General features: G+C 39.2%; 1 protein-coding gene across 1 annotated transcript in view; it reads right to left on the minus strand.

Annotated features, from left to right (window-relative positions):
* SMIM14 (small integral membrane protein 14) overlaps positions 1-25,464 on the minus strand; it is a 40,518-nt gene that overhangs the window by 14,619 nt on the left and 435 nt on the right. The window contains exon 2 of the mRNA XM_030493417.1: positions 10,786-10,896. Coding sequence (XP_030349277.1) covers positions 10,786-10,860 — 75 coding nt within the window. The 5' untranslated portion in view covers positions 10,861-10,896. The remainder of the gene's footprint in view (positions 1-10,785; positions 10,897-25,464) is intronic.

Raw genomic sequence — 25,464 nt, forward strand, 5'->3', positions numbered from 1 at the left:
CCCTCGTGGTCACTCAATTAGTCAAAAGATAAGAAATGATCCTGGCACGAGCATGAAATGCTCACCTAAGTTGAATGGTTGGGAAAAGTACTGCCTTTTGCTGAAACAAGAATGCTGCTTCTACCAATTAGCTCTCTCTTGATAACTATACCCTTAAGGAACATAGCAACTGTTGGAAAAAACCTGAATGTGAGACATTTCAATCGCCAGGTAATTGAAAAAAGAGCTGTTATCGGGGACTTGAAATAAACAGTCCTTTGTTTTCAGATTTTCTATTCCAATGTGAAGGGGGAGTTTGGATGAAAGTTTGTGGAATAATGGTAAAAAGTTGAACCAGACATTCCCTCTTCTCAATGAAACCCTCAAAAAGACTTTTCAAATACATTCAATATTTTTCAGACTGGGGACAGAGTTGATGAGAAAAATCTCAATAGAGAAGTCACTCTTAGAATACGTTGGCTCTTACATACTTAAAGGCAACATTATTAATGGTGATTTTGGTTTTATTCATCTTTCTGAGATCCTTGTGTTGTCAGAAATGCAAATTTAGTGGAAGATTAATAGTTGACTGCCTGATCTGACACCTGCTAACAGCATCAGCCTTTTCATGTTTTTCAATATATTCTGGAACAGGCCCTTAAGAAGAACACAGAAATTAGGTGAGTGAAGCATTGGGGCTTATTCAATAAAAGAGAGTGAAACATGTTGCAAAACTAAATATTTACAGAAATTATTATTTTCTTCTATTTAAATGAAGAGGATTATATCTGAATTTTAACATTCTCTGTGCAGTTTGTCATCCAAATACAGTAAATGGCTTAGTGTATGTGAGCCAAAAATTAACTAATTTATCTTTTATTGTCCAAAATGAAGCAAACACAAATTGCAAACATCATGGCAGCTAAAAGGGAGCTAACAAGGCTCAAAAAATTTCAGTTTTAATACAGTGCAAACTTACAGGCAATACAAGTAAAAATACTAATTATAAATGCACATTATTTAAAACACAACCATGAACTTTTAATTCCCTCCAAGTACATTTAAAACCTTGAATAGCTTAACTTAAAATAATTTAAATTAATAATCACCAAACCACAAGAACTCCTGGTTAATATGAGTGCTTGGTTTCTACGAAGCCCCTCATAAGTTCATGGAACCAGGAAGCACCAGTGGCTGAATTAGGGCAAATCAGTGTCCACTCACTGGCATATTTTGAATGTAAACCCAACACAATGCCAAGAAAAAAAAGAAATCGAGTAACTTCTAGTGGTAAGAGAGAAAAGGGTTTTTCTTCAGTCTTTCCCCACAGCACTCACACTTTGCACCGCAAAAATAAAAATAGCACATTTCAAATGGCTGCTAGTTCCAATTTGAAATAGCTTTTTTTTTTTTTAGGTTTGGGTTTTTTTTTTCCTTTTTTGAAAAGACACAGCTTTTAGCCTCAGTTCACACTAACAAACACTGTTGAGATCCTACTCCTTTGACACCATATATAAAGTACAGCTTTAACATGCCATCTTGTGGATCAACACTATCGACCCATCAAGCATACCTGAAACCTGACCGTGTTCTGCTGCTACTCTTACAACAGATGCCATGTTCTGACAGAAGCCTGCAGTTTTTAGCAATGACAGCCACCACTTTTCACAATCCCAGCTGTGGACAAAATGGGAACAGTCACAGTAAAGGGATGCTGCTATTGCGCTCTGGAAACTTTCTTTGTGAAGTCGCTATATTAAAGTAAAGTCTCTATTTTTTTCATGTGCAAACCTACTGTGGGCACACAAACATACCACTGTGTGGTGAAAACAAGGCGTGAACTTTAACTGCATGTTAGCTGCTCCACAAAATCACTGAAGTCCAACTGAAATAGTAAACCCTGTGAAACAGCTTCATCTAGCTAAACAGAGAACTTGTTTTTCCAATATAGTGACCTCAGCCACTGGGATCGTTTCAGTCTTCCCATGAAAGAAGTGAAGCTACTTTGCATTTACTGCTCATCACAGATAGCTACTGTGGAGAAGGAAATTCAGACTTCTGCCTACCTTCACAGTAACTCATGCTGGTGTCAATTCCCTTGCTTCCTCTTCAGAGTTTTCTGAAACTCTTCAGAGGAGTTTTCAGGATTTGCTGCCCCAGAGTCCAACAGCCTCACAAACCCTGGGGCTGGTCCCACAATCTCTGCTCAGACTTCCTTTTATTTTTTCAATTCAAATAAATAGCATCTTGTCTAAAACCAGATTAAGAGTTCCTACTCAGTATGAACACTTTTTAAGACTTAAATGTATTATTTAAGAGTTGAAAAGAAAAAAAAAAAAAAACCAAAAAAACCCACAAAGCATACAAATATCAGAAAGATACCAGTGATCAGACAGGTCACCAGTTTGTCATTTTTCAGAAGAAATAATGGCATAATCCCTACTCAAAAGCACTTTCTAACTCCAGAAATGGTGCAACAAAGAGGTAGCAAAACAAGAAGAGGACTAGTGGCAGGAACACAGTGCAGTAATCAATGAAGTCTAGTGTGAATGGTAGATGAGATGAAAGTAAATTATTTATACAGGGATAATTAAAATAATTGCCCTTTAGAGTAACTTTTGAGACAGCTCAAAGCAGAAATAAGTCCTCAGAAGAGACATGAATGAAAAATTAGTGAGTTCATGAGCCAGGTCAGGGAAAGATCTCCATACAAGAAACTGTGATGGAAGAAAGCCCAGAGAGATGTGTGAAAGAAAGAGATAAGTTAGGTATAGAGATAAGAGAGCAGAAATCGATAATGGTGGCAATGAAAATAAAACGATAGATAAGTAGGAAAGCAAGAATAAACACCTAACTTGATATGGTCATTTATCCCATGAATAAAAGTAAATTTAAAATGGAATCATAGACTGTTTATAGAAAATTTTATGTGATAAAAAGGGCAAAATATCATCACTTGTGAAAATAATTTTTTTCACTTTAGACCAGTTGTAAGCTCTGCTTTTTTTCTCCAACGATGCCAGAAGATGACACCATCATGGCACACTCCTGGTTGTGTTCTCATGCTTCTGGGTAATGAAATCATTGTTTAAGCCTTGCTGGCAGTCACGTCTGTTCTGTCCAAAGTATATAAACGATTTAGTAAACAACATAAATTGCTGTGGTAGGTTAGGCCAGTCCTGAACACAAGCCAGGTTGCAAATTGAATTGTAGCATTATCTGTAGAGCTCAAATTTAAAGACGCAAAAAATGACACCTACATGCTTTATTCTGCTACAAGCTGGCAAAAAGAAATAAAAGAAAAGTAACAGGGAAAGAGGAACATACTGATGGAATTAAATTGTCCCTTAAACAACATGAGCTTCTCTTGGAGGAACAAACAAGGAAAAAGTGAACACTGCCTTCCCCACTCCTACATTTTCTATCAGCATATGCAGAATTACAATAAAATAAGCGATTGTTCATATGACGACAGACTAAGAGTCTGCAATAAAAATCTGGAGTTTGGTCCTGTGAGGTGAAACGTAATTTTTTCTCAGGCAAATGGGAGAGAAGGATGGTTGGTACCTTTCAGAACGATATTATTAGATTACAAACCAACTCTTTAAGAAACAGAACAATCAGCCTGTTATGACAGAGGGAGAACATCAACTTTCATACTGAAAGACATGGAATTTTATGGAGGAAAATGCAGCAGATAAACAAGTCAGAGAGACCACTGCACAAACAGGAGCCCTGATTTGTGCAAGAACACATTCTTCCCTTTATTTTCTCATTTCTCCTGTTTCACCTCAGTATCATATAGATCCCCCTTTTCCGTACTTCCCTCACTTTCCTAGAATTGCATGACTGTTTTATAATCTTGCTGGCCTTGAGGACCTGGGATATCACTGACATCCTACTTTTAGTGAATGCAAAGCAAAACAGGGAGAGTCAGGGTAAAGAAGCAGTGTGATAGTCAGGATCATTACAAGGAACTCACAGCACCTCTGCATGAAATACTAGACAGCAAACGGATGAGACAGAGATTTACACAGTATTATTACAGAGGCATCTGAAAACATTCATGAACAACGTACACAGATCTCCCAGGAGTTCATAAACAAACTTATACCTAAAATACAAAACCAGAATACATGTGGGGGTTTTGACCAAACAGAGAGTATCTTCTGCAAAATGACGTATATTAGCAAATGAAAAGGGTACTCCCACATAGACAGCCTTGAGGAAAAGACTGAGAACTAGCAGTTCTAACACAACAGTACAGTTTGCTCTAAGTATTGACTACATCCACATGTGGCCTGAGAGAAAAAGCACAATTTTCTCCCTTTTCCTCAAATGAGATGGCTACAACACAGCTTTGATCATCAGAGTTCAGCCATTCATAATACGGGTTATAGCTATTAATTACTTCTGGAATATCAAGCTGACAGAATTTTCAATGCATAATTTTTCCCACTGCTTGCAATACTGTCACAATATGCATGCTTTGAGATGGTCAGGTGTGACTGACATTTCAATATATATATTACTATTTTTTTATATATATATACTGGTTAAGAAGCAGGCACTTCCAGCATACTACAAAGCTCAGGAATGGGAAATGCAAAGAATGACAGGCACCTTCAACTTTTGGTTAAGTCCTGATACCCAACCCCTGACTGGTCAAACTGGTCTCCAGGGGACATGGACCCGAGTGGATACCACTTTTCATGGCTTTTTTTTTTTTTTTTTTACATCCCCTTAACTCTCTAGAAAAGGGTCTCCACTTCCACAGCTCGATCTAGAACTAGTTCCTAGATTAAAAACCATTAGCAGTACATGAATTCTGTGATAGAGTTTTGGGGCCTTAACCTGAGCAGCACCAGCACCTTGAGCACCAGCTGAAGGAGGGGAAATGGAAGTCAGTGGAGCAAGAGTACCTCAGGAACAGGCTCATGCCCTGCCACTCCAACCTTGTGTTTTATTCTTTGGGTCCAGTGCCTTAGGAGGTGCATCAAGTCTTTTCCCCTGCATTTCAGAGGGATAATAGCTTCTTTGTCCTAATGAGCAACCTAAAGTTCAGCTGTTGGGAAAGGTCCTTTTTGAACCAGCTTGAACACCAAGGGAAAAAAGGGGCAAATGAGAGCAAAATGCAACTTCCTGCTCTTGGGGTGGTTGGCTAGGAAGGGCTAGAGAAGCAGTAGCAACTGCTATTAAAAAAAATAGTTAGAAGGCAAATAAATGAAACACTAAGAAGTCTTGAGGGCAACCTCCATATTTAGAAGGTCACTTTAATTTATCGCAAATACATTCAGTATAGTTCTACTATGCTTTCTGTAGAAGGCCAAAAGTGAGCTTAACTCACTTTTTCTGGTTCCCTGAAGGACTATTTAAGTTGGGCTTAGCTGTGCTGGCATCTTGAGAGCTTTTCAACCATTTGTGGCACACAACACTGATCTATTTTAGTCATCTGTGTTTATTCTGTGCTGTTCGCACAAAGTCGCCCTCAGCCAAGATCCATGGCTGTGCTGGATTCTATTTCAGACTATGCCAGTTTATAGCAGTAAAACTCTAAAATGACCTGGCCAAGAGAATTATGTGGAAACTTGGTTGACAAAAGAGTGTTTGAAGCAATTGTGTTGAAATAGCTTGAGAATTTGCAACTTTTGCTATAAAAGATCTAGTGACACCTCAAAAGACAAGAGAGATTAAAATAAACAATGTTTTGTTTTGTATCCCCCAGAGTTTCTGAGACATTCAAGCCTTCTGATATAGAAACATAACTAGACACGGGCCATTACTTTGCAATTAGCTACAGAAGAACAAAACACAAGGTTGTAATTCCCACAGAGGTTTGTAAGGCCATTAAATCTCTACAGTAGAACTGCTGGCAGTTCATCAAAACGGGTCCTTTTGTATTACACAATTAGAAATGCTTTGGGTTCAAGAACATACTGCTCATTTTCAGAGAAACTAGTATGAGAGAATTCTGAAGTCACAGTTTCTGTAAAGCAAATAATACTGTATCAACGGAGGAAAAAAAAGGACATTTACATCATACAAAGCTATGTGTGTTACTGGCTTGCTTTGATATTTCTGGCCACCAAGTGGTCACAGAAATAGTCTCAGGCTTCATGGAAGGTGCTCTATGCATGATTATCCCCCTCCCCTAGATACACAGTGTTTTCAGTTTAGTTTTCAGACTTGAGCTGAGCCTTGAGCTAAGATATTCCATGGATCAGCCATGCTTACTCAGAGAACATGGAAGTCCAGAGGAGTAACATCGTGGAGTCAGATTTTTATTTTACAAAAGAAGTGAAAAAAAGGGAAATAAAAATGTTTAAATATACCATCATTCTTATCTGGAGATTTGCTATTTTCTGCCACAACTAAAATAGGCACCATTTCCTGTGGATACCACAGAATGTCTTTCACTGTGACCCTTTCAAACAGCTGTCCCCTTGTCTGACAGAGTCCCCCATTAACGTACTTGATGTTGTTTGTTGTTCTTCATTCTTGAACTCTGGCTCTACTTGCCAAAATAAGTTTTGCAGATAGAGGAGACTGAACAGGAGATAAAGTCATACAAGCTAACAGACCTGTCATTGTCTTTTGACAACTCTTGTGTATCTGCAGAGGATGGAAAGTCTTGTGATATTTTTCTTCTATGCTTACTTCCTCTTATGGAAGTTCCCAATTATCTGCTATGCCATAGAGTAAAAAGCAAGCCCAACATACAATAGTCAAATTGTTACACAACAACAACAAATCATAACAGATGTTTCCACGGGTATTACACACTTGAAATTATATTTATGAAGTTACAGCCAAAGACTTTAGATTTCTATTGTTTCCCAGGAATATTTGGAAATCATAATATTTGCTTATTATTTACAGTGGCCATACTACAGAAGTTTACATGTGTGAAGTTTTCATATTTTGACACCAAGGAGAACCCTGAAAAATCCACTTCAGTAAAAGGATAGAACATTCAGCGTAAGAGAATTTAATGCTGCCTAAGTATGTATATGTAAGTTCTAAGAACTGTGAGTATGAACAGTATCTCCCAGATAACCTCATAAGCAGCAAAAAAATCTTTAAAAAATACCATGCCATTATAGATATACAGTTCACTTCTGTAAAATCTTCATGTATTATGAATTAAGAAGAAAAAAAACCCCACAACAAAACAATTAAGTAGGTATAGGGAGCCATTATGTGTATACAGCATGTTTGGATTTCCACACACACACACACCCCCGTAGGGGTTCTGTAGGCTGAACAACTATTGATTGCCATTCTTGTGTCACAATGGTTTTGGAGTAAAGGTTTTGAGGATCCAACTTTTAGAGGTAGTGGGCTCCCAGTCTCCACTGAGATTTGTGGGGTTCAGCAACTTTGAGAACTGATGTTCAAGGGTTCCTTTTAAAACAAATAGTAAAATTCCTGTTTGTTTATGTTGTGTAAGACTGAGTGAAAACAGCAGCTCAGAAAGCAAACTCTTACTGAAGCATAGAAATTACAGATGCAATAATGAAGCCTCCTACTAAAATCATGCAACAGGTTACTTGAGGATAGTCTGGCTGCTGACTGAGACTTTTGAGACTTTTCCTTTCTAGATTCTATTGAATTATTGCAGCTAGGGATTTGCTCTCATAAATATTTAGGAGCATCTGTTTTGCTTTTTAGAATAGATGAAATCTGGCATTTCCCCTTACTTCTCACAACTTCCAGTGCTAATTGCTATGATCTTTTTGGAAGCTGGACACTGAGCAATAAATTCCATTCGTGGAACTACACAGGAACACTATTAGACTGGTCTTGGTGACTGCCCAAGAGTGTGCACCTGTAATGTGCTCTGTTTACATTCACAATGCAGGAACTAGTGTGCCTCCAGATGATCCATCTGCACCCACCTTATACTGTATGGAGCAACCTGGGAACTAAACCTCACAGACCTTTGTGGCACTTCTGACTTTGGACACAACTCGCACCATTCATACCTAGAATCCTCCAGTCACAACACAAAAAGAACTGGCTGACTGGTTCCATTGCCTGTCAGTATCTTCTATCAAAAAAAAGGAAAAGATCAAAAAATGCTGGATGGGGGTCAAAAGTCTGAACCGTACTGGTTCAGAGTTGCATCTGACAAGCCTTAGAGGAAAGGGTAGGCATCACCCCCCTTCCTTTCTCCCTCCCAACTTCCTGGAACTTGGTCCTGGGGGTTCCTTTGTCACCATTTTATCATGTACCCAGAAACCTCACAGTCCAGAATCAACACAGCTGTGGGATATGGCACAAATGTCATGTTGAGGACAAGAGGAAAACACTTCCTGTGAAAGAATACGCGTATGAGCATCCATATGGGGGTAGCAGGGAGAGCTCAGAAGATTTTGAAATTGTGCCTCAAACTGGGAAGCATGAGTTAGGATGGCTGGGCCCTGACGTAAAGGCTCCACAGAAGCCTCAATTTTCTACGCCCTTGTGCCAACAGCACTGACCTTTAAACAGTGCATAAGCAGATTGAAGGATGCGATTACACCCCTGTACTCAGCACTTTAAACCCATATCTGGAATACTGCATTCAGTCTTGAGCTCCCCTGCACAAGACATTGACAGACTGAAGTGAATTCAGTAGGGGTCACCAGGGGCTGGAGCACTCAGCCCAGAGAAGAGATGGTTTTGGGTAGATCTAGCAGAAGTGCCCCACTACTTACAGGGAGGTTACTGAGAGGACAGAGACAGGCTCTTCACAGCGCTGTATGGCAGAGGGTATGATACATTCAACTAAAACAGTGGATGGAAAAAATTCTCTACCACAAGGACTGTCAAACATAGGAGCAGGTTGTCCCAAGAGGCTATGGAATTGCTATCCTTAAAGGTTTTCAAGACTCAGCTAGAATAAAAGCCCTGAATGACCTGGTCCGAATTCACTGTTGATCCTGCTTTGAGCAAGAGGTTGGCATAGATGACTTCCTGAAGCTCCTTCCATGCTAAACAATTCTGGTAATACCAGCAAATGGGCACACATCCCTTTCACTTCTTGCACCTCCATATCCCAAACAAGTCTGCTGCCTGTCCAGCAGTAAGTGAATCTATTTCTACTTGTGAGTACCAGGAGAGCACTGGCTGTGCCACACCAAAGGGAAATAGTATTAAGCCCATAAAGCACATGGAATTGTCTACGCAAACATGCTCTATTTCTCTGGTGTCATTTTGGACTTTGGTGCAGGTGGCCACTACACGATGTGGGCTGCTTGGCAGCTCTAGCTTTGATGCCTAGCTCAAGGGTCTCATGGTATACGAGACGACAAGCACTGGTCACTTCTCCTTGTGGGGATCATTTTGCCTTCTGCCACAGTCACTGATGTAGCCCTCCCACCATGAGAACGTAGTCTGGGGTATTTTGGCTCCCAGTGTGGCCTGTGTCTTTCTGGGGAGGCATTCTATATGCACAGGCCCAGGAGTGCAATGCGAGACCACTATGGCACAGGTTCTGCACTGCTGTGTTACAGGCACATGTGGAGAACTCTGCCTGTTCTGACCAGAGTCACTCTGGAAAATGGGGCCAGCCAAGCTCCCTGAGAGCACGCACAGGTACAGCATCTGCCTCACTTTAGGTTCTTCCCCTGGCACTCTAGATGAAATAGTGTAATGATGCACTCCAATGCCAACACCGTGTGGACACTTAGGACTTTATGTTTAGGGTGAAGCAGGGTTGTGTGAGTGCAACCCACGCATTTGCAAGAACAAGCTATATATATTTCTTGCAAAGTGCTGTTTAAAACAAGTTTGTTCTTTTGGGGATATATGCACGTGGAAGAGGTTTTATTTTAAGGGCAAGCACACAAATTGATTCCTTATTGCCAGACATACATACTTTGGGGACTTAAACATTGCCACTACTCTCAGTGTCAGCCAGTGGATGCCATATTTTCCTAATAACCTTCCTAAAATACTGATATGAAACCTCTTGGAAAAGGGCCTGATCCTAGAGAGGATGCTCTTCACACATACTGCCTTGAGCTGTTGATGTACTCAGTAACTTAAAAGGACGTTAATTTAGGCCCTAAGAAAGAAAATGGAATAAAATCAAATTTATGAAAATCTACAAGGGGAAGTACATCAACTGAAGCTGATGTACAATGTGATCTTAAAAAACAGTTCAACCAAATTAGAGTTGTCATCAAGTTCACTTAATTGCTCACAATTCACAATCGTTACAGTTATTTTTAAAATGTACATACTTTTACTTAGGAAAAAAAAATAGCACTTTGTAGCTTTTTCTTCAATGGGCAGTGAACTAAGTTCCATACGGAGGCAAAGAATCATTACTATTTTACAGGTCACAGTTACAGCAATGTAAAATAACTTGCTTGAAGTTGCTCAACCATATCAATGACATAGCAAGAAACAGAACTCAAAACTCAAAATCACTGGATTCTCAACTTCAGAATTTTTTAAAGGTTAGCTTTAAAAATTTAGACATTGTTATCTTGACATATAGGTAGCGGAACTTCATGTGTGATAGATATTACCTTGAACTCAAAGAGTTTGCGGGGTAGCTTTGGTTTTATGCAGACTGAAAAAGGGTTACAAAGAAACATTTCAATAGAAACACTGCCAACAGTGTCCTGGGAAATAACCGGAAAGCTATCATTTGTATTAACTATTCAAAAGCTCATTATGAAGTCAGATACACAGATTCTAACTGTACGCACAACTGAATAAGCAGAATCAAAAGCATCAGTAACTGCAAATCTGCATAGAGCTGAAGTAATGTCTGAATATCCACCCTTCCAAATATCCTCATGTTATCCTTACCAGATTAATCAGTCTTCTCATTGCATGTTCATGCGAGCAAATGCATTCACAAGGATCAAATCCACCTTCTGCCATGGTTCTCTGGATAAACCTGAACTTGTCTGTGAACACCTAAGAAGAATAAGAATAAAAGGACAATGAACTCTTTTTCAACTGACCTTATTTTCCAGAGACTCTCACCTCAAGTTTCAGTTTATTTAATGCAGGGCAAAAAAGAAAAACAAAGCAGGGTAATCCTATTATTCCTTTGGCAGCATGAATGAAGAAGTCTGGTATGTGCAGTTAAATTTTGATGTTGCTGAAAGCAGTGTCTCACATGGGCTTCCTTAGAGAGCCAAATATCTTTTTTTGCAAGAATTTGCGTCTCCTCTGGGTTTTCCCACATACCACAATGAATTACACCCTAACAAACAAGAACCACGAAGATTAAATTCTGGTCTCCCATCTGCATAGTGGGACTCTTAAGTGTACGAATACTATTTGAAAAGTCAGGGGAACTTGTACTCCTAAACCCTAACAAACTGCTGTCATTCTCCCTCTGGATCAATGTACAGGAAAGTAATTTAAAACCTAGTAAGTTCTCTTCTAAAGGGAGAAACAATCACCCTTGTTGTATAATGAAAGCAAGCAGCAGGGGTGCGAAAGTGGATGCACCTGGAAACACTTTAAAAATGGAGCTACACACACTAATTTTAGATCAAAGAAGTAGGTTATTCACTTAGCAATACAGCAAGTTCAAAGAAGCTGTAATGGACATGATAGGGAATCAATTCTAGGTTACTAACCTGCTAAAACCACTTATACCAGACATGTCAAGCGTATACAAGCATATCTTTACTATTTACCAATAGCTTCCTCAGTGACTTAATTGATGGTCAAAATGGGTAGCAAATTGCAAGGCATTTCTACTTTTGTGGTCAAATCAGAGATTTATTTCTCTCAAATAAGGACTCTTACAATGTATTAGATCAGTTCTGTGTAATGATAGTTTCAAAACATTTTTGTTCATTTGGCATCAATAGAGCTGGATTCAGATTTTGTTTGTGTTGTACGCACTGGGGCCCTACTGTAAGATAACTGGCAAGCTTAACAAATGCAGCAGAACAGATCAGATACAACCTCTTAATTTCCTTAAACAAGTAATTTATGAAGGTGCAAGCCATTTGTTAAGGGTGTGCTGAATCAACAGATGTGCTCTGCAGTCATCATCTATAAAAACTTACAGCCTTGATCACACATAAGCATGTTTGAACCTTACTAGGTGAAAGAGGAATAACCCATATGGCTATAAGATATCTTCATTCAACAGAATGTATCACCACAATAGTTCTTCCCCCTTGGGGAAGAAAGAGGTGGAAAAAAGAAAATGCACTTCAGAAGTCCTTCCAATGCCCACTACTCTTCTGTATTACCCTCTGCCATTGTGGAGAGAGCCAGGTAGCAAAAAAAGCTTAAGAGATAACCGTATCTTCATTATAGAATCTGAACATCAGTATCCTTTATCTGCTAGGGCCTCCACTTTTTAAAAAGAATACTGAAAACTGAAAAAGAGCAAAAAGAAAAACATTGATGGGAGGAAGGAAAGGCTTTTTGCCTAGATACTAAGGAAGAGTAATCTGGCAATGTAACAAGAAGACAACTGAGAGATAACTTGATTATGTAGCATACAAGTACCTCTGCATAGAAAAATAAACCCAAGTTTTGAGAAGTTCTTCAGTGAAGAGGTGATCAAGAACCAATAACTGAAAGCTGTAATCAACCAAACTTAAAAGAGAAGCAAGGCATATATTTTTACCACCACAGTAACTTACTGGTGCAACAAACTGCAAAAGAAGGGGTGGATTTCCCATCTTCCAGTGCATTCAGATGTGCTTCAGCCAAATACAGGTTACTGAGTAAAGTACGGAAGCACCCAACTTCAGATATAATGTGCTCCAATATACAGGAGATCACAGCAGATGATCTAATGATTCTTTTTGTGAGTTAGTTATAAAGGTACTACACTAACTTTTACAAAAGCATCTCAGAACCACTAGAACTGCACGTAGCAGTAGAAGAAAGTTTTTAAGTACACAAGCTCGCTGGATGGTATGGCACAACAACCAGAATAGCTTTTCTAAAACTATGTTAGCATGAGGAACAGGTAAAAGCTCTGATTGCTAAATAGTACAAAACGGTTTCTCTAGCCATAATGCTGACAGCGAAAAGAAGGTATTTGAACCAGTAAAGTTGCAAAACAATATTTAATTGTAACTTGAAAGAATTTAGGAGTCAGTAACATATAGTAATGTCACAGCAATTAATAAGAGGATTATTTATATACGACTACAAGAAATCGAATCATCAGATACGAGTCATGACCAATGACACCAGGCTAACACTCTCTGCAGAACATACAACTGAAAAAGATTAGAGAATAAATGGGGAAAATTAATCTGTCATACAACATCATAAATTTAAGTGGAGGTGCTCTAGAAGGAATTTAACCCGAGGCATTTGAATTTTACATGACAAATTACCTTAATGAGCTAAAATAAAGCAGAACACATGACACCAAGTAAAATACCATCCAAGCTTTCAACAAAAGATCCCTTACAAGCTTTCTCATCTTCACATGATGCTGAAAGGAATCATCCTTTATCTTTCCTTCCTCCAAGCCTGTAGCAAGCTCTTTCATCAACAAAGGAACGAAGAGAGACCATCTATTTTGGGATCAGCACTATGTTTTCCCCTGATAAAGATACTAAACTTGGGTTGCTTTATTACTTAAAACAAACAAATAAACAAAAAAAAAAAAAAAAAACCCAACAAAAAACTCCAAACAAAAAAAAAAAAAAATCAAAACCAAACCAACAAAAAAATAAACCAAAGCAAACACAAACCAAAACCCCCCATGAGGTAAGTGATCCCCCTTATGCAATTATTTTTTGGCTGCGAACTAGAGGAAGTGGAAATTTTATGGTTGATCAGTTATAAAGAAGAGAGAATTGCTCTGTACTGTGTCATGATTTTCACTTGTAAAATGACACTCTCATGTCTGTATTCCTCATTAAAACATTCTTGGCTTAATAATTGTATTATTTTTAACACATGTTGAATGCATAAAGTATGAAATATCAGCTAAGCTCTGTAATAAAATCCTTAAGTTTACGATGTTTTGTGACTGTGTGTATGATTTGGTAGTAAGAGACCAGTATTTTTATATATCATGGAGCAGGATTCTTTGGCTCCATTGCGTGCTCTTAGGCAGCCCGTTCGCATCAAAATCCTGTTCCAGAACTGCAGTGTGCTTCCTGCCTGCCTCCCAGTACTTGCGATTGTCTGATCTCACGTCAGCAGTTAACTTGTTCTGCCCAGCTCTGACCTCTTTGCTGTGAGTCACACCAGCTCTCCACCTTTTGCAAATACAGTTGTTCTCCATGCAATCTATCACAGAAAATGCTCTGTTCTTTTCTTCACGACCCAGAGAAAGAAAAAAACCAACTTGTAGTTTTATTTTACGTATTTTTCTGTGTGTTTTCCTGTTTATTGTTACCTTGTTTTTCTTGGAATTTATTATAGAGAACTGCTAAGATCACAGCAATTGGCCAGGCTATGATGTCAAATACCTGCAAGTACTCCGACTGAGAGTTAGTTTTCCTCTACTTTAAATTACAGTATTTTGGTTTGGCTATATTACTGCTAGCACAATATTTAATTCAAAGGGTTTAAAAACAGCTGGAAGATACATTCTGTAAATATAACAAAGCTCTCACTGATAATAGCTGAGAAGGTAAATATTATGGCCTCTAGACTAAGCAAACTGATGAAGAGCATAATAAAGGAGAGAATTAGAAAATGTGGACAAATATGGTGTACCATCAAAGAGGAGTCGATATGACCTTTTCAGTGTAAAGAGGCCCATAGAGGCAATCACAAACAGCACTACTGAAATTAAAATAATGTAGTCAAAGCAGGAATTACTACAATTTGGGAGCAAAGTGGAGGATGGTCTCCGATGATTTAAGACAGAAATAAAAGCCCACCATTACCTTTTGACTTGAGCATCTATTCAGAATTGCAGGCAATGAAACCATATTGAAAAATATTTCTAGTCTCTCACGATTTAAAAAATAGCATTCTCACTTATAGTAATTATTGCAAATTGTTTCTTCTTTTATTATCTTCCTCAATCCCAGCCCTACAGCTGCGTATTATATTTTATACACCCTACTATCAAAAAAGCAATCTTTATGGCTACAATCTGATTGTATTTGTGTACCTGGAGACTCTTCTATTTTAAATGATTGCAATGACTATACATTATTTCCCAATTCAGTAACACTTCTCCTGAGTAAATAGTATGCAGCTGGTGAGCTTTGGAAGACAGAAATTATACTCTGCCTCTCTCCACCCTCATCATTACAAAACTGAATTCCTTCTAGCACAAAGGCAAACAAGAAGTTTTGTCAATTTTCCATGTGCTGGATGCTCTCCAATGGGACTCCAATACGATGTTGATTAGCAATCTTCTTAAAGCACACATATTGGCGATCTCTACACCTTGGAATACAGGAGCATGTAAAAATATTTATAATTCCAGTACTCAAAGAAACACTCACTCTATGTGATACATACATGAGAGTCCATGCAGATTTATCATGGACTAAACCTGGCATCTTCAGCATCATAACTCTAAGTCCATTAAGTTTTATCTTTCCTGGATACAAGCACTTTTGAAATGTAGACTATTACACACACGATACATAGAATGGCTGAAGATTACCTCTGCTAAGAACTATTTTTGCTGTGTTGCTGTTTTCTTGAAGATTGAAGGTAAGAAAGCCTTGGGAGCAAAATATACCTTTTGGTACAGCAGACAAGTAACAGTTTGCACATTACTTTCAAGAGAAACAAAACCCTCTTCAGCTCCTCGTTACTGTTTTTCAGCCAACTGTGATAACTGAAAGCACAATTGTCAAATATTTCTAACAAGCCATTAAGTTAATTTTGCTTCTGAGTTCAGTTTGAGAGAAGTGTGGCAGAACAAATGAAAATACATATAAAAAAATTAAAATGTAGGAAGAAAGCAAATGACTTGTTATGCCTCTGCAGGCATTCTGAAAAATGATAAAGGGCTAAAGCAGCGAAAGCCATACGCAAAGCATGAGCAATCCAGTGACCCAAAGATAAAATATTCATTTTAATCTTACTGTCAGAGGCAGAAACCCTCTCTCCTATACTCTTCCATGATCTCCTGAAGGATCCAGGTTTCCATAAAAAGGATTTGTTCTCTTGCCTTTTTACCTGCACTTAAGCCGTCTTAGTATGCATGTTTTCTTACAATACCTGACCCTTCCTGTAATTATTTTCTTCACAGCATGCCCCAAGTTTGGTTCTTCTGCGTAATCTTACCCATCTCCAAATGATCTCCAAGCATTCTCTTCTAGCATTTAAAACATCCTGAACATTGGCCTCGCATAACATAACACCCTTGCAATCCTGCACATGAAGTCCTATCCCAGTGAAACTACCAGGCACTGGGGCTGTGTGACTGTAGAATCCATTAACTCCAGGGGTGGAAACTTGCTTCAGTTATAGCAAGAAGAGATTGCTGCAATCAGTTCCTCATAAAGCTCTTGATCACTGCTTTTATAGGAGTCTTTCTTCTCCTCCTTGGCTACTCTGTTCCCTCACTACCATTAGCGCTCCAGGGGCAACTGTTACCTCAGCCAACTCATTACTGGGCACTTCAAAATACCTCTGGTACAAGTGGTTACTCCAAAATCTGTTCTAATCCTGTCTCTTCTAGAGACTGGACTCACTGAACCCTGCCTGGCCACAGGGTTCAATTCAACATCAATTAGGTATACAGCAAAAAAATTCATACAGGTATCTGCTGTAGGGCAATATTGCTTATTAATGCCCTGCCAACCAAGAGGAGCATAAACATTCAAATCCAGTGAATCCTAGCCAAGCTCTGAATTTTCTGTGTTATGTAATGCCTTTTCCTGTTGATTTCCATCTTCTACAATATTTGTGCTTCATGCACATCCACCCTCCCACAGAATCCCGACTGTTTTGTTAGTCTTTTGCTGAACTACTCACATCCAACTCACTAGCCTATTCTTCAACTTCCTATTATTTCAGTTGTACAGCTAAACTTTGTGAGTAAGTCAGGCCAGGGAATTTTATCTGTTGATTTCTGCATCAAGTTTCTCTTCAGACTGGATTAGAGCACAGAGAGGAAAATAATATGCACGGATTTGGGGTTTTTCTCTTAAAAAAACAAACCAGAGATATGAGGAGATAGGACTGACAGATTTTACCTGCAAAGATCTTTGTGAAATTTCTATTTTTTTCAGTTGCTACTCACAAAAATGCAGCACATTTCATCCTGAAGTTAATGGATGCATGATTCTAAGGGAATAGGGAAGGACACTGCATTAAACCAAAATTAATCCAGAAGCCAAAGGCCTAAGTAACCAGTGGAGGTGGTCTGCATTTTTTATGCAAGAATTTTAAATCACAGGGGTTACAGAATTGGGAAAAATAAGCTTGAAGATTTCTAAGGCAACTTCCTTTACAAAGCAACTTTCTCTATACAAACAAGGCTAAAAATAGGTTCTACAAAAAAGAACAACTTTGTATATAAACTAAAACATTCCAAGGATCAGTTATCTTCTATTGTATTAATTTAAATAATTAAGTAAATATTCCCTCATAGAACTGAAGTCTGAAACACTGCAATGTTATACTTGGCTTTTTTACAATGGTAATTTTTAATCCCTTTTATTGACAATGCAAGAGAAGCATCTCTCCCATCATTTCTTTCACTCTTACAGCTCCATCCTACTTTTGCTGAAACACATACCAGCACTCGCACTGGCTTCAGTAAACCAGGATCTGGTCAGCAGTTCTGCAAGGTCACAGATCTCTAGAGCACTAATGATGATCTTTTTCCACTCGGCCTCCTCCTGGGCATAAACCTGAGTTTTCAGGACAAAAGAAAATCAACTGGCTGACTGGGCAGCAAAACCAAACCAGCAGGATATAAATGTGGGTCTTGCCAGGAGGAGCACTGCCACAGTAAAGTGTGGCTCCAATTACAGCTTTCTTCAACTAATTGTCCCAGTTCAGATCATCCATTTGGCTTTTCTAGGGAAAAGAGCTGCAATGATTTTGATGGCTGATACAATACCCAAGGAGGGTTCGAGATATAGCAACAGTTTCAGAGTATAAAGCAATCCTCCCCACTCACATTATAATTCCAGGGGATGGGGGGAGGAAAGCAGCTGATTTTGTGCTTGAAAGCAGCAGCACGTCTCCCTGGACTTCCAGCTGTAGCCTAATGAGCTGGCAAGTGTATTTTTGCACTACAAGTTTTCTCAGGATAATTAACAAGATCTAAGATGAACTTTTCAGTGTAGATTAAGCTAAGCCAGCTCCTTTCCTCATGTAAAAGTCAGTACTTAACCATGCACACAGATGTATGCAACTGGTGATGTTCTTGTTGGCTTCAATAGAGACATCAAGACCAGTAGGAGCTCCACAAGAGAACTGCCCACCCAGCCACATCCTGCTCAAGGCATGCTGGTGGGTAACTTTGCTACTGTCTCACAAATCATTTGTTAAATTATGAATTAATTTTTCAGTGTCATCCATCTGCTGCTTCTTACAAATGCTAATTTAATACAAAACAACTCCTTAAAAATAGGAGCAAAGCCAAAGAAATGCTGAGCCAGTCACTGAAGGAAACTACAGTGACATGCCAAAATCAGGGAAGTTTTTGAGCAGGGACAGGCTCAGAACTGAGAAGTATGTGCTAAGGAATCTTCCTGATGTTTTTTGGGTTTTTTTATGGTCTCACAAGACTACATCCCTTGTCCCCACAGTACAAGTCCACCACTGTGTGACCACCACAGCACTGTGAGCACTGCTGGGCCAATAGCACTTTCACCCTGATGGGGACATTCGGACTTGCTCTGAGTGGGTCAGAAAACTCTGCTGCCAACTGTGCCACCAGCACTAGCACCTAGAGCAGTGTGAAGCAGGAGCCAGAGCATGACAACTTAAAAAAGACTTACGATTATGGTAAAAGCCCTTTCACAGCCTCGCATCACAGCTCTTCTTTCACTAAGTATATGAAAAAGTTGACACTGCTTTAAAGGGTGGAAGGATCTAGTAGCAACCTGGTAGGAAACTTAATACTGTGGGCAAGGCTAACCAAGGTTACAGGTATGCTGAGGTGCATCAGTTCAGCACAGAATGGTGTATCAGGCAAATACAGAAGATTACACAGATGCTTCTTTCAGTCTAATTAAGGCTTGCCAGTGTCAAGTACAACTCTCAAAGGACAAGAATCCACACATTAAAACCCTGCGCTTACCAGTACCATTTCCCACCTTCCTTTTCATGGCCAGTTGCCAATATGTGAGGAGAGAGATTTCAGGCTTTACGGCTATAAGGCTGATGCCAGTGATCCAAACTGAACTCCCCAAGGGAGCTAAATAAGATCCACCAAGGCTAAAAAAAGCTTTTTCACTTATTCCCATGCAGGTGGCTTAACATTTTTACTGGGCAACACACTTGAAAAGGAGCTAATTATGCACATCCAGTCATGGACCAAAAAAGCAGTCCAGCTATTTTAGAATTCATTTACTGATATTTGATACAGAATGTTATTGCCAAACTTCAGCTGCCAGCGTTTGGTCATCCTTTTGTTAAAATGATGACATTTTTATGGAAGAAATCTTTTGGAATATGAAAACTAATTAAGAGAAGATGTCAATGACAGAGAACATTGTCCAAGAATAATACCCTCTTTCTGCTAAGTAAATGCTTCAGCTTCACTTTAACATTTATTTGTAGCATAGGAGACTGTGATAATGGTCTAGGACAGCAGAGTTATTCCTATTGCACTGAATGTCTAATGGCAATTCAATCATTTCGTTTGACACATTAATGCAAAATGGAGGCTATCCTCTGTAAAATTACTAACACATTGTATTTCAGCCAGTTTACCAAACAAGCCAGGAGGCCCCTCCTGTGGTTTTCAGTAAGGCGAGAACTCTCACTGACTGTAACACGATTTTCCACTGAAGCAGCAAGTAGAAGAGCCAGCTCCTAGGCAAATGTGCTTACCCTCCTGCCCTTGGTTAGTGTGTCTGGTACTACAGACTGCCCCACTGCTTGTGTTGACATTCCTCTTCTCATTCCGCAGCCACAATCACCAACCTCCCAAGTTCAGCACTCCTGCAGCCATACAAGTGATGCATTGCTGCTGGAAGGAACGCCCGTGGAATCTGAGCACTTTTGCACCAGCACTGCGAGGACATCCATGCTGTGCCATGCTGACCGGGCACCGCTTGGCAGGCCTGATTCTGAGCAAGTGGCTACACGTGAAAGAGGGACTGGCCTTCCAGGAGATAGACTTTTGCAAGGAAACAAGAAAAAAGTGTGCTCCCTGCAGATGGAAAACAGCAGAGACAAGCATCTCGCACCAGCCTCCCCATGGGAGTAGAACAGAGAAACCAACTTGCTGTTGGTTACCCTGGCCAAGAAATGTTTTGCACTTAAATTTTGAGCTTTATAATACAAAACCAATAATTTACTTTAAAAGACTAAGTATGGAAAAAGAGTATGTTGCTATAACAAACTATGCAACCAATCCATAAAACATCTCTGTCCTTCTTCCAAGATTTATGAATCAAGGTTGTGATTAATATGTGACAATGGTCCACACACATGCTCTTGCCCCATGGGAACAGTGAGCGAGCACAACTTTGCTTAGTTCGTAAGAGAAAAAGGTTAAGCTGAGACACTCCAGAGCTGCCCTGAGCTAGTCATGAGCACCCAGGCAGCTGCCACCGCTCAGGTGACCTGCAATAACTCATTATTTTGCAGAATCTTTTTTTTGGAGGGTCAATCATTCAGAAGTTTTCAGACATTTCATCTCTTTGCAAAAATAAAGATTAAAAAATTTCTATTATTCGCTCCTTCAGAAAAAGGTACAGTTTCAAAACAAATAAAAATTAAAGCTTTTCCACCATATTGAGCCAGCAAATGCAGCCCTCAACTATGAGCTATGAAGTTTTTTGAGACCTGTTTATCAAGAGTACAATTGTTGAGGTTACAAAATACCTTACTAAACCCTTAAAACTGTAAAAATACATTTAATGTTACTCCAATAACATACAAACACAAAACTATACTGAAATTCTTGGGAATATTTTAATTATTTTTTTTCTCCAGGGACGACATACGTTTCTAATAACTTGCCACTGAGCTAACAGATTTAGCAGGGTAGCAGCATGCTGAGAAAGATAGGACGATTTTCAATTTTCAGATGAAAGCAGCTCTATTCCCTGGCAGCCCTACTCCCAACCCCTTTAGGCCAGATCAAATTTTTTCTGAAGCTAGCGGGTGCCTGTCTTCAACTTCAATGGAAGTTGAATTAGGGTTTCTACATACCTGCAGTAAACAATTTGCAGCTTATCAATTAGAATATTTTTAATCAGTACTTATTCCCGAGGGAATCTGTAGCAATTAACAGGATTTCTGGGCTTGGTTATTTACATATGTTTAGCTAAAAGATGACCCAGTTTTTACCAGAGAATAACATTCATCTCATTCAGCAGACTCACAGGGTAGATTATCAAAAGGAAAGTGCTATGCACATTATACAATCTCCCCTGCATCTACTAGCAACAGATTTTTAAATTTGTTACATTAATTTGCAAAAGGAAAATCTACGGCACTATTTCACAAGATCAGGATGCAACATGTATCTCACCTTCAGCTCCACCGTTTTCCCACAGGAAGAAGGTATTTTTCATCTTGAGACACTTTTGTTCTATGTACTAATTTGAAACTGAAGCATCCGACTATCTCCATGGCTCAAGAAAAGTCTATGCATAAGAATATTCCTGTATTTCATGGAGCTCTCTGATAAAAGCTTTACGTAGTATTTTTAATAGGGGTGCTTAAAGACAGGTGCCATGTAATGAGTCTCACCTAGATATGAAAGTGATGAGCCCCTAAGGACACTGTAACCACTTGCACAAGAATTCTTGTTAAAGTAAGGCCACTCACACCAGAAAGCTTTGTTTCACACTTGATTTAGTCTAACTATTTGAAGAGCTAACCCCCAACTTTTCTTTACATCTTCGTGTAATTTCATTTGGACAGCTGTTTTTTTCCTAAACTAACTTTTTAGTGTATGAAAACTGATATAAGCTGTTTTATCATGTTCTCTAAAAATATTGCCTTGCTAAAAAAATAAAGCTTTTATGATTAAGTAACAGGAAATATATGAATATGTACATGTGAATATATGAACAAAAAAGACCGAAGCTCTATTATTAGAGGTCCTTATTTAACAAATTTGTTGAATCTATTTAACAAAGATTCAGCAAATAAAGCATCGCAGCTGCTTGTATCATATGAATGGTTGGTGCTACATTTTTGTACAGCTTTTCTGTTCTTTCTGATAAAAATCTTTTCTTTTGCAGAAAAGCTCGTTGCCCTGAATCTGACCTTTGTCTAGCAGTTTTATAAAGTAAGAATAAAACTATATTTAGATCCAGAAAGCCATGGTTTTCAATGCATGCAAGGCTGCAGAAGAATCAGAACTAATCTTAATGAAGAAAACTTTTATCAAGCGTAATTCTATCTGTTCCCACCCAAATGGGACTAATTTGTTCCATTATCTGTAAAAATACCAGCTAAACACTTTGACTAAAGCCTCTGAAGCATATTTGTTCAATTAATAACCATGCAAACGTACAACCACTCAATCATGCCAGAGGCTGCTCCCCGAGCATCTTCAAATCTTTCATGAAAAGCTGTACTGATAATCACTAAGGGACCTTATTCTTGCCCCAACCAATCCTGTGGAATAGGTGATGGGATGAAAAGAGGACGACAGGACCACTCTCCTCCGCTGTCCTGCTACTAAAGTCCCACAGAAGTAAGACTAAGACAGCTAACACAGACTGATCCTTCTCATATCCCTGACTCTATTCCTTCACAATGGGGAGCTAAGGGACCTTTTTTCAAACGAGGCTCCTTGGGAACTGGGGAAGCTACTTGTTGGTGAGTCAAGGCATACAAGCAGATAGAAGCTATTCTGGGAAAATAATTCCTTTTTCTGTTTTCTTTTTTTTTTACCTGAACCAGGACTGCAAGACTTGGCTCTGTGGTATAACCTTACAAAGCTTTCTTAGCTTCCACTGTACTTATTTATAGAGGACTTGGGAGCACTGGGATCTTCCAAGAAGCACTCGGCATCTTGCAGAATCAGGTGCCTCATGAACAACTAGATAGATTTTTAGGTATTAATAAATTGAATCTATAACCTTAGAAGTTAAAATGGAAAGCATGCTTAACATCAAGTATAATAGCATGTATGCAAAGCACATACATAATAGTATGTATGCAAAGCAGGCTCACAGGCTCTCTTGATTTGTTTCCCAAGCAGAATACAGGCAGATGACATCCATTTTTCCATATATAAATGCACCTGCCAAAATATTTTTCTATTTGTTACGATAAGTAATCTGATAAATGTTCAAAACATAAGGGTGAGAGTGTGATACTTGGTCTTGTCGGGGCACTGTACACCTTTTCCATTCATACGTGCTTGTAAGAAGAGAAAGAAGATCTTGCTCCTTTCATTGTACTGGCTCTGTGAAGACTCACAATGTTGTTAGGCTCAATTTTGCTATGATGAACTCCAGCATAGACAAAATTGTATGTCAAGTACCTAAAATATCTAGGACGGAAAATTCTGAAACACTAATATAGACTTTGTTTTATTACGTATCTGTTATGCAAATAACAGTTACACATCACTAATTCTTAAGTCTAAATATATGAAAGTAGAAAATGAGAAGTTAATAACAAAACAAGAAGTCAGTTAGAAACAAACTTTCTCTAAAACCAAAACCTGATCTTTTGAAAGCAAGTACGATAGTTACAAAGTGATTAAAACCATACTGCATTTTGAAACTTTTTATGTAGACTACTTCTTTAACAAGTCTATTATTTTTATTTTCCCCTTAGAACAAGGTAAGAACCTGAACTGCAGAACATTGCCCATGTAACCGGGCTGTGCACGTCAGCCTTGCTGGATTTGAACCTTATTTTGCACCTTATGCAAAACCATCACAACATGCATGGTATAAGGCTAACATAAAATCAACCCAGAGCTCCAGAACGGCTTCTACCACCACCTCAGTTCTAAAGCAGACCTTCCTGACTTGTGGTCCTGAGCGGGCCAGGGACATCCCTGCCCGCCAGAGAAGCACACACAACAGTACTTCATGGAACGACCAATAACATGTTCAGTAGGGCTTTGCACTTGTTTAGCTCCTTATACAGAATGATATTAAACTACTTAAAATACAGAACTTTACACCACTCTTGAGTTAGGCACCAGTTGTAAATCTTATATTTTACAAAATGGGGTAAAAAGAAGCAAAGAGGCTGGACTCAGCCACCTCAGTGGCAGGGGAAGGAAGAGCGCTCAGGACTGAATCGACTAATCTACTGCCAACGTTACACTCACTTCTGTTTTGCCAAGTGCTTCTACAATTTCAAGCTACGTTGTCAGTGACAGGGTCACATTTTTAAATCGATGATTGACAACAATAGCTTGATTTCTTTCACCTCAACAGGTCACAAGAATTAGATGGAATTATGAGGGACTTATTCTCTCTCACTCTGTATAGGAAGAAATCAAAAGTAAGATTGATTTTTTTTTTTCTTCTCACTTTGATTTTTCTGAGCTGATACCTGCTTTTGGAAAGTAACAGAAATGAGTAAAGGTGGATAGTACTCTAACAGCTAGGCATGTAAAGGCTTCTAAGACATAATCCATTAATGCTCACTGCAGATACGCACCTTCCCCAGCAAGCACACTAACATTAACGTAATAGGCTATTAAGACCAAAAAAGTCAGTCGTCCTCAGCTCTACAAACTGGAGATGGTTTTCAAGATTCATCTGCATGCATAGACATGGATGTTCAGCCCGTGAACAACACAAACAGTCCCTACACCGACAGATCTATCATCTAGTCCTGAAGACAAACAGGTGTTTGCCAAGAAACTAAAGTTTTTGATGCAGGTCACACGCCACGTTCACGTAGCAGCAGTGGTTAGCTGAGGCCTCAGAGCTGACATGGACACAGTGGCTGAGCTGCTGGGCAGGACACCTGAGCAACCCGGAGTGGTGACAGCTGCGGAGGAGTGACCGCGGATGATATTTTGTGGTGTCCAAGGCAGACATACCCCTTCCCCACTGTAATCTTCTACGAATCACATCTGGGAGCACCCACATGAAGAGTTCCTGGCAGGAATCCTATCTTTAATCAATTAATGGCAGTGTGACGTAGTCCTTTTCCTGAGATTATCTTTCACGAGACATTGTTCAATTTCTCCTACTTCTCAAAAAGCAGGGAGCAGTTTGGGAGCACATACCCCGGTGTCAGCATGCCACTTTCAGCTTCTTTACAGACACAAAGCTAAAACCCTTTGGCTCAAAGTATTGGACTGAAATCCTTAAAAAACGAACCCACAAAGAGTGCCACTTCGCAGTAAAAATCCACCAACCAGAAAACCCCGAGTCAGATCAGCTGTAAAGCAGCCGAGCGGCGTTTCACCGGTTCCAAGAAGAGAGCGGAACGGCTCCGACTCTG

This window comes from Strigops habroptila, chromosome 7, assembly GCF_004027225.2.
Source record: "Strigops habroptila isolate Jane chromosome 7, bStrHab1.2.pri, whole genome shotgun sequence".
NCBI lineage: Eukaryota > Metazoa > Chordata > Aves > Psittaciformes > Psittacidae > Strigops > Strigops habroptila.